General features: G+C 41.0%; 1 protein-coding gene across 3 annotated transcripts in view; it reads left to right on the top strand.

Moving 5' to 3' along the window:
• The window catches only part of LNX1 (ligand of numb-protein X 1), a 124,600-nt gene that overhangs the window by 96,496 nt on the left and 14,198 nt on the right, over positions 1 to 13,906 (top strand). For all 3 annotated transcript variants that reach the window (XM_077782836.1, XM_077782837.1, XM_021529229.2), the window contains 3 exons: positions 5,118 to 5,320; positions 6,891 to 7,262; positions 12,164 to 12,301. In XM_077782836.1, coding sequence (XP_077638962.1) covers positions 5,118 to 5,320; positions 6,891 to 7,262; positions 12,164 to 12,301 — 713 coding nt within the window. The remainder of the gene's footprint in view (positions 1 to 5,117; positions 5,321 to 6,890; positions 7,263 to 12,163; positions 12,302 to 13,906) is intronic.

Below are 13,906 nucleotides of genomic sequence, written 5' to 3'. Positions count from 1 at the left end.
AGTGTCCAGCTTTGCTGTGCTTATTTGTATCACTTGTATTATTTGTGCTCTTCAGTTGGCTTTACACCTTAAATTCAGTTCCAAGAAGGGCTATAGATATATATACTCTTTACTCAAACTGATCTACAAATACAGGTTGTGAACAAGCTAATGTTCTAGGAGCAAAGAATTTGCGGGTACAATTGAAAAAACTAAACTTCCTTACAGTTTTAAAGAGCTGTGTTTTTGACTTTCAAAAATACTCACTGATCTCATTTTGCAGTCAAAACATTGTAAAACAAATTTAATTTAGGATTGCTTGAGGATGGCAAATGTTTTTCAAAGTCAAACTCAGTCTCAAAGTGGATGTGGTTCTACCATCTGGTGTTGCTTTGCAGCAGTCAAGACCAAGGCAGCCCCAGCAGGCACTGGCAGAACCACAGAACAGGCTTCCCTCTTGTACTGTTCAGTGTGAACCCTGTTATATTTTTGAGAGATATATATACACACACATATATATGATAGATAGATAATATAAATGCTTCAGTGTTTGGAAAAGTATGTGAAGAAAAAGAAGGTAAATGAAACACAGGTGGTATCAACCACTTCATGACATTAAGGCTTTCTGTGTACAGAAAAAAAAATGATTTACCCAGCCCCAGGACAAGACAGTGCAGCCCAACCTCTGTCTCAGGACAGTTGCACCCACAGAAATCCTACTAGTTTTCCTAGTTTTCTCAGATTTGATTCAGTTGCCATTCTGATTTCCCAGAACAGCTGTTACAGAACTGGTTCAAAGTACTCTGCTCTGGAACGATGAGCCAGGCAATTTCCCGAAGAAAAAGATTGTCTCTGTAGCATTTCCTCTACTGCAGACTGATGAATTTGCCTGATGTGTATGAGAGTCACTGCTCTTTAGATACACAGTCAACTCCACAACAGTTTCATTTTAGTTCTCTTAGGACTCCTTTGGTGAGAGGAATGTCCAGAAGCAAGAAAAGACATTAGAACTGGCATCACCTACCTGCCCCTCCACTGGAGAAGCATCACTTCTCCAAGAATTAATGGAAGGCATTAAATCAAAATGATGGCAAAACTTTGAGAGAATGGCATAATAAATGAAAATCTATTGGGAAGGAAAATTTGCAGAATAAAGTTCCCCACCAATACAAGGGCATGTGACACTTAATTTTCCAAGACTAGGTTACACAAGCTTAATTTAAATTCTGGTGCCCAGATGCTGGGAAGGATGAATGTGTGCTCCTGCAGATGGTCCTATTTGTGGGGGTGAGCTGGCACATTAGTCAAGCTGCCTGATCTAAATGAGGACTTGCAACCACAGATACAAGTTTTGTTTACAGTGACCTTTGATTAATCTGGACTCAAGAGTCACTGCAGACATTGCACATTGGCACACTGAGTCCTGGGAATGAAAGCAGAAGCTACCCTCGTGACGGTACTGATGGAATGAGCATGATACGCACAGAAGTCAGCAGAAACCTGAGCACTGGAGGAATGCTACCATTAAATATTATAAACTGTGGGGGAAAAATAGAAAGCATACTTAAAATGTTGTAAATACTCTGTCATGGTGACTATACTAAAGAATTCTCAGTGTCCAACACTGTGCCAGACAAATGAAGTTCACTGTGCAAAGCTGGTCTCTTCTATGTTGTTTACCATAAAGTAATGTGTGAAAATATTGATAACATTGCACACTAACATTAAGAGAATATTGCTTGAAAAAAAAGCCTACACAATCTTTCTGAATGCAGGTGACATTTTATTATATTGACAGATTCAGAATGCTCCACACAACCCTCTGTGACAAAAACACAACACTCTGTGGGAAAACCTGGAAGAATCACCAAAAACAAGACAGAAAGTTTCCTTCTTTCTAGATTCAGCAGCTCTTCAATATTTAAGGACTGGAAATATAAAATGGTAAAGAAAGGTATGCAATATTCCTGGGTTTTCCTGCTCTGGAAAACCTGACCAAAGAGAATGGATAATTTTAAATAAGAGTGTAAGGGCTGGAAAATGGAATCTGTGAAAATTGTTACTCCAGCCTTACAAAAGAACATATATATGTCTGAAAGGTACAAGCCCTCAATTCAGTTTAAGTTCCTTCAATTGGGCTCCTGAGGCCCCAGTCATTGTATGCAACCAGGTGCTGAAGCAGGGTCCATCTTTTCTGGGTATGGTCTAGACATTAAAAATTCAATTTGAAGACATTGCTTTCTAGACATGGCATCATCATGAAATATGCATGGTAAGTTTTCATCAAACTGCACACAATGTATGCAGATTTTTTTGGTGAAAAAGCAATTACGAATTTTCTTATTTTTAAAAAGTGTTTTTGTGTACTTTATAGTTTATCAAAATAGGCATTGGCCTTTTACTTAGGGCAGTCTAGGTTGTTGAGAATCCAAATCTCCATGTAAATGTCTGGATGAAAAGAAGAGGCAAGTCTTCAAGTAAGAGAGCAGAAATTAATGGATCATAGATAAGTTATTTTGGTTGCTTAGCCCGAGGAGAAAAAATTTGTTTATTGTGTATATTTTATAAAGAATGCAAATTAAATGAAGAGATAAAGTGAGACAGTACAGCCTGCTAACCATGAAAAGGTGGCATTAGAGACTTGCAGACTGGCAAAATAAAAACATCTTGGAAATATTTCGGTTGCTGTAGATTGCACATTTCAGAAGGAAATTAGACATTAAAAATTCCTCTAAAAAAATCTACATAAAGTCATACTGAGAGTCAGCCAGGTACCACTGCAAGGCTTAAGAAACCAGGTAAGGCATTGTTCAAAATGAAAATAAACCTGTTTATGTTTATATGTATGTAAAGATGTGGATAAGTCTTGTACAAGTGTGGAGACTTGTTCACTGCCACATTAACCTGATTTTGCTCTGGGATAATTACACGATAAATACACTGTTGAAATAACACGAGAGTGTCAATAGCTCGTTCAGTCCACAATTTTCCATGGACAAGAAATGCAACTGGATAATTCATTTAGAAGGGTTTTTAGAATGAGCTAGTAAAATGAACATCAGTGTCAAAAAGTGTAGTTTGTTAGGATGTGAAGTGAATAATCATAATAGGTCTATTATAGCACTGTTTTGGTAGTCTTCAATATATACATGTATATTAATTTATTTGCATGCAGAGAAGATCTAGGTATCCTGATTTTCATCTGTATTTTTACACATAACTACCCTTTTAGCCACACTAAGAGTGTGAAATGTGCATGCTTATTCTGATGCAGGGATCAGGCCATTGGTGATTTTTGAGGAGTATTTGTATTGTCTGACTTTAAGCACCCCACTGAGAGGCCAAAGGTAATTGCCTCTTTACTTACACAGCAGTGGAGAACATTTGGCACCTCCGGGTGTGATTTAGCATGGGAATCACTCTCTTTGGGTACCTGTGGACTACAAAGAAGTCAGAGCAAGTAGATCACCAAACTGTGCATTTGAGGCCTGGATTTAGATCAAGTGAATCCACCCTTCAGGCTAGAGAGAATTGAGCAAATTACAAGGTGAGCAAATAGCATTTAGAAAGTAGAGGAGCATGGGTGAAATGAAGCACCTTCCATTCCCGAAACATTAAAGTTGCCTGCAAAACGGAAGTAAACCTGTATTAGCACAGAAACTGCTATTACAAGAATAAATGGTTGAGTATTAGGTTGGTGAAGGCTGTGTAGTTATCTAGACAGACTTTTATTGCCTGTCAAATCTGTGTAAAACCACAAAGTCGAAGTCTGTGCTACTGGTAGGTGCTTTTTACAGACATGGAGGAGGACAGCTTCCCACCCTGAAGAGCATATGATCAAAGAAGTGGTAAGGGATGCAACGTGGTGTTTCTTAATATTTTTTCCTGTTCTTTCTTTCCCCTTCCTCTCTCTCTCAAAAGGTTTTGGTGCCTTGCTGGTTTGTTGCCTGCTAATTCTGTAGTAGCAAATTTTTATTCTTTCTCAGATTCTGGTCTATAAAGTTTCGTTTTTCACTAACCACTGTTCATTAATGTTCACTACGTTAATTTCTAAAACAGGTTCTTGAAAAAATATTAGCAGTTAATTTTTTGACTTACAGGTTTGTCATATAACCACTGGATTGGATTCACATGCAAAAAGTTTAAATGTTTTCTCTCAGCTTTGGGGAATTCAAAATAACTGAAGACTGATATGCCTGTGCTGGAAAATTCACTGCTGCTTTTACTTCAACTTTGCTCACTGCTGAATATGGATTAAAATTTTCAATTGACCTAGAAGGAAAGAAAGTGTTAGTGACATGCTGTGAAATCAGACATGCCAGTTGAAAAGTAGGGTTTGGAAGATGACACTCTAATCCAGTGCATTATAAATACAAAAAGGACTCCTGCCCACTATTAGTCCCTCCTCCCCACAGCCAGATTGCCACGGTCAGCAATGATATTTCCAGGTACTTTGGGCATACTGTGGTTTTAATAGAGACATCACAGTAAGAACCACTCATTCCTATTTCCTAGAGTTCAAGCAGTGATAAAAGTAGAGCAGTCTGGTAGGGAAACTACTGTGTGCTTTAGTTTGTCCAAACCTTTGATTTGTTGTCTTTCTGGTAGCTAAAGATAAATAAGACTTCCTTGGATGTCACAAGACGAGAGCCCTGTCCTCCACTGTGACACTAAAAATTGAGAAAACAGGGCAGCCTGGGATGCTACCAGTGAGATAGCGTTTACAGCCCAGCACAGCAGGAATGGATGTTTGTCGAGGTGCCCATGACCATCTCTTCTGGGGCCAGCCAGAAACTGTTGGCCTGATTCTGAGGTGTCTCTGGTGACTAAAATGCATTTGATTCACTTAAAATATTGATGTGTATAACTGTAAGTACATTTTATCTGTCCAGATTACATCAAAGGTTTAAGGCTGTATTTTGTGGGGGAAAAAGGAAGTTTGAATATATTATTTGTAGAAAGATCCCTTCAAGTCCATTCAGCAAGCTTACCTATCCTTTTCTTCCTAATTGATATAAATCACATCCATGCATAAAAGCTAGCTTGACTAACTGGCAGATACTTGAGGTTATGCAGTGCATGTTTCAAAAAAGCAAAGCTGTGTTATCAAATAAATACCTTACAATATGCATTTCCAGGTTTTCCCAGGCTGTATCACCTGATTCCAGATGGGGAAATTACCTGCATTAAGATCAGCCGTACCGATCCCCATGAAAATCTGGCCATTAGGATTGTGGGAGGCAGTGAGACCCCTTTGGTTCACATTATTATACAGCATATTTATCGAGATGGGGTAATTGCCAGAGATGGAAGATTGCTGCCTGGAGATATGATACTAAAGGTACAGTACTGTGGAGGTACGAGATAAAAATATCCTGAAAAAGAATAAGATTGTTAAAGTCGATCACAATGAGATTTGCAATGTTGCATGCAGAAAGCCATTCTAAAGTTCAGAGCACCACCTGTAAGGCACTACGATTTCCTAGCTTTTGCTGACTCCAGTGGTAGCTGAGGACACTTGAAGCATGCCAAGATTGTACTATGCCTTCTGTTTTATGCCAGACAGATTTGGCCAAAGAGATTTCCCAGGATCACAATGTGGGCATACTTCACTCTAGCAGTGAATAAAAATGCTTCTGGATGGTGGTTCCCAGCAGCATCTGGATAAGCATCCACCACCCAGCTACGTGTTTCAGGGAGTCTTTTTGTCCTGGTGCCAGCACAGAGCAGCAGAGTTAATGGCACCACTAAGACAAAGCAGAGCACATCCAAACTGCGCAATGAAGCTGTGACTGTAGCACGGATGGGCCCAGCCTAGCTCTTCCCAGTCATGGCTGACTGCCCAGGATTTACCAAGGATTCCTGTGAATTTCAGCCCCATCCTGGTGCAGCTCATGCTGTTTATGGTACCCAAGATAGCAACCTAAAGCTAGTTGAGCTGTGTCGCTCTGGGTGCAGTCCTCCCCACCAGACTGCAGCAGAACAGCCTCGTCATTTCTACATAGGAAATCTGCAAAAGTCAAGTACTTTTGCACCAGCCAAGTACTTTTGTCCATGCTGGGGAGTATTTTTCTTACATTTTTGGGATGTTTCTTAATATTTAAATGGTTCAACCTGTGCAGTATAAAGCTACATGGAAATATCTTGTCTGATTCAGGTTTTCTAGCCAGTGATGAAATAAAATCTTGCAACTGGTTTTAATTTAGCAATATAAAATGCAATACCTAGTTAGTCTTACACATAAGAACATGATGGGATTGACTGGAAACTCTTTTTTCCTCTTTATTTTCCTCAGCCAAAATTTATAAATGGTAGTTATACAGTTTTACTCTCATCCGAATTAAATCTTACATGGAAAACACTGGGAAAAAAGGAAAGTCTGATTCTCTAGTGTGGTAAATCAGCATAATTGTTAGTAAATATTCAAGGCATTTAGACTTCTATTTGAGGCTCTTTTCTTCTTTGTAATTAGAGATTCATTAGTGAAAAAAAATTTTTACTGTCGTTAGAACAGCTGGGAGATAAAGAAGAAAAGAAACAGCAGGAAAACAGTAGGAGTGAAAGGAGAGGCTGGCAAGGTAATTTGAAATCAGAAGCCTGTGGAATAAAACTAAGATATATGAAAGGATATTGAAGCTTGGGAAAGAGCAATAAGAAAGATGAAAACTAACATGCATGTCTGGAGACTATCAGGGAGAGAGGGGAAGAAAAAGGACAAACTTTCTGTGCAGTGCATCCTTTTCTTGCGGGGAAGATTGTTCTGCACCACAAACTTGGCCTTCTGTGTGACACAGTTTGAAATAGCACATGTCACTTCATATGAAGACATCTGTGTATATAGATCTGCCCGCCTCAGTGCCAACTCAGAATATATTGTCATTCTGCTGCTGATTTACACTTCTCTATTCTAGGTAAATGGCATGGACATCAAAAATGTGCCTCACAACTATGCCCTGTCAATCCTGAAGCAGCCCTGCCACGTGCTGCGGCTGACGGTGCTCCGAGAGCAGAGGTACCGATGCCGGAACAGCGGACTTTCCCTTGATGCTCACTGCAATAGGGATGACAGCTTCCATGTTGTGCTAAACAAGAGCAGTCCAGATGAGCAGCTGGGAATAAAGCTGGTCCGCAAGGCTGACGAGCCAGGGGTATTTATTTTCAACCTGCTGGAGGGTGGCATGGCTGCCCGTGATGGACAGCTGCAGGAGAATGACCGGGTGCTGGCCATCAATGGGCACGACCATCGCTACGGCAGTCCAGAGAGTGCAGCCCAGCTGATACAGGTTTGTCATCCCCACTTTAACCACAGGGTTTGAGCTGTGCAAAAAACCAAGCAGTGTCTTTTCACCATCCTTTGCAAACACTGAGTCTGTGTATTTGGAAGAGGGAAGGAGTCAAGGCTGAATGGGAATTTACTCCTCTGAAAGCTTCTTGGTTTTATTGTGGGTTTGAGTGTGAACATGGGCGTGGACTCTCACAGGGGTGCCTGATACCATCAGATTTTGTAAAATACAGATCAGTGCAAACATCTGTATCCTCTGATCATCACCAGAGTGATGCCAGCTGCCAGAAGGCATGCCAGCCTGCACCCTGGCAGAACTGGTTCCAGCAGAATCCTGACTCCTCTGTCTCAGGAGTCACAGTGCTCTCTGGTTCAGTCCTGGAACAAACCAGAGTAGCCTAAGGCAGTGGACTACCAGTATAAGGTAGTCCACACCCTGTAGGTATTTCTTACCTAAATCCAGTATATGGAAATACAGAAGTTTTGGGAAAATGGATGTGTAGTTATTAATATCTGTTTAGACTCATGTGAAGTACTAAATGAGTGCTAATACAGACCTGTCAGATAGAAAAAACAAACAAACAAACAAACAAAAAAAACTAACAAAAAAAAAACCTTTCTCAGCCGCAAAATTGATCAGCTTCTGCCTAATCTTCCCTCCAGAACCAATTGGGGTTTTTTGTTTACAGACTATGTTTTTAGAAAACTTCAACATAAAAAGTAAAGCCGAGAATCTTTTGTTGCTTTTATCTCTTTTTTATAACTGTTACTATACATGTGCAATTTTGAATTTCATTTGGAGGCATGTAGACTGTTCACATATTGAAGAATTTCATGGGCTTCAATAACAAGACATCAAATCAGACCAGCTTCTTCTTCTTTCTGACAGATATAATCAGAGTAATATCAGTCAGACTGAAACAAACAGTCAGTTCCATGCATTTTGTGGAAAGGATTCCCATGTTAGCATAGAATCACAGTTGGTTGGTTGTAGCCAACTTTTTTTGTGAAGTTTATAGCATAGGTGAAGAAAATGTCATCCCCTTACATAATGCCAGTTGTTGAAATTCTGGTCCAGCATCTTTCTGGATTACCTTACGTAGCTCACTGAGAACAGAAGGGGAAGGTTTAAATTCTCTGAGGGCAACAAGTCTGGAATGAAAAATTTTCTAAAAAGCTATTATTCTTGGAACAATTCTTTATGGCTACAAAATAAGGCATAAGTGCTTCATAAGCAAAAAACACATGAGATGCAATGGAAAAAATTACTAACAAGAGTATTCACATACAAGTGTTTAAAAATGCTACTAGAGCCCTTATTGGTCTCCAAAGAGTGGATGTTAATTATAATAATGCTTGAAATGCACACCAATCCCTTGGAATTTAAACAAGTCCATCAAAGGGGAAACTCAAGTTTCCAAACAGCCAGGATTATACTGCATTGATGTGAGCTCTATGAATCACAGTTGTCTAATGCAAAATTCCTGGAACCTGTGTCTTTTTTGTTATGTTTTTCATCAATTACCATTTGCCTTTCCTGTTTCCATGTTATGCCAGAGAAAAACCTTTATACTTGAAGCCACAGGTGTTTTGCGTTTGCTTCTTACACGAAGGGCTATTTCACTGTGTCTTCTGATTTCTCAACAGCATCCTTCCTGCCTGTGGAGAGCTCAGCATGCCACTTGCAGTGCATTGAGGTCTTCTAATTTATGGTGGTGAAAGCTGCAAATACACCATCAGTTTCTTTAAAAACAGAACATTCACTAAAAGGTTCAGTGGCTTGTTAAACCAAGCACAGCAGGAAGAATGTCAGATTTCTGTGTAATCTGATTATTTTTGACTTTTAAATAATGAATAATTGAGACAATTGAGGCCTACAGAAACGATACACTAGCATATGTGAAGCAGTTGCTAATCAGTAGATTAGGTGTCTGGCTGTTTATAAGCTCTGAGCCCTGTCACAAGAACTGAAATGAAGAAAACATGTAAGTGCTAATTAGGAATGTGCACACATCATAACACTTGGGAATTTGCTGCCTCCTGTTTGTCACATCATCTTAAGCCATGGCCTTGTGTCAGAAGTGGCACTTTGAATCTAAATAACGAGACATTCCACATCTGTTTTCCATGAGAGTGACAAGAAAAGGAGCAAGGTAACAGATATGAGGTGCCCGTGTGAGCACATCAAGCCAAGATACATGGGCTGAGTCAGATTTTACTGACCCCAGATGTTCACCCTTCTCCTCACTTACTTCCCCCACCATAGTTCAGAGCAGCTGCTAGGAGCAGATGAGCAGCTCTTCTACCCAACAACTGCCTCTCACAAGCAGGTTGTGATATGGAACATATCTGTGCTCCATCATCCTGGTGAGACATGGGGCAGCTTCTGCCAGGAGCAGCCCTGCTGCCTCTTTCTAAGATGTGATTCTCTACTAGATGGTCAGAAGCTGCCATTGTGTCTCTGCCTTCCTGCTTGATTTGCTTTGGCTGTAACAGATTTTAATTCTTACAAAAGAGTGTTTCAGCTCTTACTTGCACTCAGTATCAAAGCTCACCTCCTTTCTTTGATTCTCACTTCAACATAAAATACAGAGAAAGAATTGTGGGAAAAGCCACTGGTAAGAGGGAGGGAGAGATTAGAATGAATCAGCAATAAATAATCTGATCGGTGGAAACATTAATGGGTTTTCCTATGTATGTAAATACAAAAGCTGTTCTTGTTGTTTGGATAACTTTCTAAACCACTCTGACTTCTGAGAAACTACTCAGCTTGACTGGCCCATAGACAAATGTACCATTGCAACAGAGACTCTTGTTGAACTTTTGCTAGTTGTTCTATGAGAATTAATCATGTTTTACAACCTTTCTCTAAATAACCATCTTTGAGGCTTACCATATGGCAACAGCTAAATTTCAAAAAGAAGTTGTGTTAAACTGAAACCTCGTTTTTGACAAAACTGTATTTTCATAGGGCCACATGCCCTTGGGAGGTTTGTGTTGTTCAGTTCCACCTCAGTCATATTACAAACTAGGGACCAAGATGGTTTCCTTTCTCCCAACATACAGAATTCTGTTTTTGGGTACCAGTTGAATTAATATTCCATAAAACCGGATCTGTTAAAAATGCCTAGGAAGTTATTTTGAAATATGTGTGTGTGCACCAAATTATATATTATGAAGCTGTAAAGATTTGAGTTTCTAGTTAAAAAAAAATGGCATATCCCAAGATATTGGGAAAGTAACAAAGATGTGCACTTTTTTTACTTCGCTGAAAATAGCATGGCTTGAACATGTATATTTCAAGTTGAAGTTGGAGGTCTAGGAGAGGTAAGTTGCTTTTTCTTAACTAAAATGACATTTTTCCAATGCTTTTTTAAAACTCTCATCTACAGCTATTGAATTCAGCTCCAGAAAGGACAAACCAAACTATAAAAACAAAATTCCCAGAAGCTTCCTCTGGCTTCTGTTAATTGTCTGTGGAAGTTTTGATTTCAATAGCACAACTGGATCTGGGTTTAGTTTTCAGCTGCTTTTTCAGCGCCAGCTTCCCTTGGAGCTTCTCCCCATTGAGCAGTGCCAGGAAGTGAGCCAGGACGTCAGCAGCCCCCGGGGCTGTGGTACCAACAAGCATTCCAAGTGCAGCCCCAGGCCATCAGGCTCCAGATGTGTTTGTGGGGGGCTTCACGCTAGATACTGAGCTGTTCCTCCCATATAACCTGAGAGCAAGCAGGCAGGAGTGCCTCTGCAGACTAGTCATCAAGAGCCTCTCCTTCCTAGCATAACAGCCAGGTCTTTAGCCTAGAGAGAAGGAGATTAGAGGATTAATTTTTACTTCTTCTGAGTATGCTTCTGTAGCACTGAGGTTATTGCTACTCTCAGTTCAGTATGTTGGTTTATGGCAGGCATCTATGATTTATCCAGGTAAACTCCACTCCCTCTCAGTTTTATCTTTGCATCACTGTTGTCTTGAACAGATTCATTTGAGCCTCACTGAGGGGCAAATGAAGCCATTTGCTTCTAGGGAAACAGTACTTATTCAATAAGACAGAAAAAAACCCCACCTGTATACAGAATTAACAATAAGATCAGTCAAACACACACAGAGCCCCTTAAAAATAACAAACATAATCTCAGTAGAAGCACTGCAGCATCTCTCAGGCATGCAAGTATTCTGACTGCATGATGAAAAAAGGCCAAGAAGTTCTTTGAGCTTGGGTTATTTGCTTTGAAGCTGCTCTTCTTGAGTCAGAGTTTGTGAGCTGCTTTCCCATCCTAAACTTCATTACCCTGTGTGCTTTCTTGTGCCTACCCTCTTTCTCTGTGCTCTGTTGCAGTTAGGATTTCATTTCACTAAAGAAAATAACTTCTCTCCCTTTCTTTAAGCTTCCTTTCATTTGTCATGTTCATTGCATGCAGGTGGACTTCATTACATTGTTTATTCCCAACTTCCACTGGGCAAGGCCTAAGCACATCCCTGGTTTCAGGGTTAATTGTATCTTTTTCAGCTTTCCCATCCATTGGGCAGCAACAGCTCTGGCAGTCTGCCTGTCTCTCTACCATGGCAGGGAAATTTCTGCTTTGCAGTGGTATACATAGGTGTAGATGAGAGCTGATCAGAGCTGACTGTGGTGGATCGCTGCTTCCAGCCAAATTTGGGGCAGGTAGAAAGGATTTTGTAGAGTTAACACCAAATTTTCAAGAGAAATATTAAGTAGCTGACAGTAAACTTTTATGGACTTCATTGACCTGAACTGATGCTACTGCTTTATGTCATAGCAACCTCATTAATGGGAAATCCAAGCCTGTTGAAGTGGTTCCTGCATTTCACAGACACTCAGGGGCTGAGGTGCAGGGGTTTGCTGCACTGGGGCCATGGGATTCACACTGTGCCTCCTCCCGCAGGCCAGCGAGAAGCAGGTTCACTTCGTGGTGTCGCGGCAGACCAGGCAGCAGCCCCCCGACCTCCTGCAGGAGACGGGCTGGAGTTCCAGTGCTGGCAGCTCCCAGCCTTGTCCCGCCGAGAGGAACAACCCCAGCAAGGTGAGGGCACTTGTGTGGTTTCTCTGCCATCCGTGGGACAGGGGAATGGGAGGGCAGCTAGTGTTTCATGTCTAAGGGTGTTATCTCTGGCTTCTGTCACCAGAAAAAAACATGTCTTACTTGGCAATGGAAGCACAAGAGCTGTGCTGCTCATTATTCATCCGCTGGTTCTGCCCTGACTCTGCCTGGCGTGGGGAGAGAAACAGAAGACAATGGACAGGGCTGGGGGGTGCTGATGTGCACACAGTAGTCTGGCCATGGCCACAGATCTCACCAGCAGAGTGAATCTGCAGGGGACAATGCGCTCCAACAAAAATAAATATTTTTTTTGGAAGTTTTTCCACCTGTAGCATAGTCTTCAGACAAAAAGCTTTCACATGCTGGCCTGAAAGATTCCCATAACCTACTTGAAAATTATGGTCATCATTAGGCTGTTGCTCGTTTATTAAAATGCCCTGGCTGCTGAGAGCACAAGGACTTTCTGTGGAGCTTTCGACCCAAAGCATGTTTGGTCTGCTTTTGGCAGCACCTGGAACTTGCATGGTGTGGGGTCTGCAAGGGCTGCTGGTGTGCAGCACCCAACCCAGGGACACAGCACAGAGCAGCCTTCTTGGCCAGATAAGGCTGTGGTTACCAAACTGTGCCCCAGCTGTGCCTATGTACCTGGTCAGAGTGTGTGTTTAGTGCATCTAGACTCATGATATTCTCTTTCCATGAGGCAGAAAGATGTTGATGCTCAAACATACAAGGTTTGAAATAGGAGCGAATGCTGCTAGTTTTGAAAATATGTTTTCTGAGCTTGCTCAGTGTTATTCTTTCCACTTTAGATAGAGCAAGGCATGTCCTTGCAGGAACTGAATTTGTTTATTTCACTAAATTTGAAGCCACATGTCTGACTAATTTACATTAATCACTCTGAATGTCACCACTTATGCAAACCCATGCAAGCTTGACCCTGGCCACTGGTGCCAGGGGTGTATCAGGGAGGTGTGCAGGCAGGGCTTAAGTTCATCCTGCTTGATGGATAGCCAGTTGTGTCCTTAAAGGGACCTCTGGACCAAATATCTGGTGCACAGCTGTCAGCCAGGAGACAAGTCTAGCTCTGGATTTTACAAATGTTAAAATATACCCATTTTTGCAGGTCTTTTAAAACTACATTATTCAGTGTTTTTATGTGTTAAAAATACTAGTATATATTTACGTATTTTTAGTTTTCCACAAAGTCACCATCAGAGCTCCTATTAGGTGAGATCAGATTAGCAGGAGTTAAAACAGAAAGCAGTCAGTGTTCAGTAGCTACTACCAAGTAGCAAGTAGTCCCCACCTAATCATGCATCTGCAAGGCATGACTTTCTGATGAAGCAATGATTTCCTTAGGAAGATATTTGTAGGACAGCAATCAGCTTGTGTTGCTACTGTATGCTTCCTAGGGAAGATCCAAGCACCTGCTAACTCTACCGTGTTGGTCTGAGTAATTAATTGATACCACATGGGATTATTTGGGAACACGGCTTGTCTCTCTCTGCCCTGAGATCCTCATTTTCTCTTCCAGTACCAAGGGATGTTGGAAGGGAGTTCTTGGTAAGTCTCACACTATTTTGGGTA

This window comes from Lonchura striata, chromosome 4 (assembly GCF_046129695.1).
Source record: "Lonchura striata isolate bLonStr1 chromosome 4, bLonStr1.mat, whole genome shotgun sequence".
In the NCBI taxonomy this organism is placed as follows: domain Eukaryota; kingdom Metazoa; phylum Chordata; class Aves; order Passeriformes; family Estrildidae; genus Lonchura; species Lonchura striata.
Note: the sequence above shows the minus strand (reverse complement) of the source record. Positions and strands in the feature narration are given on the sequence as shown.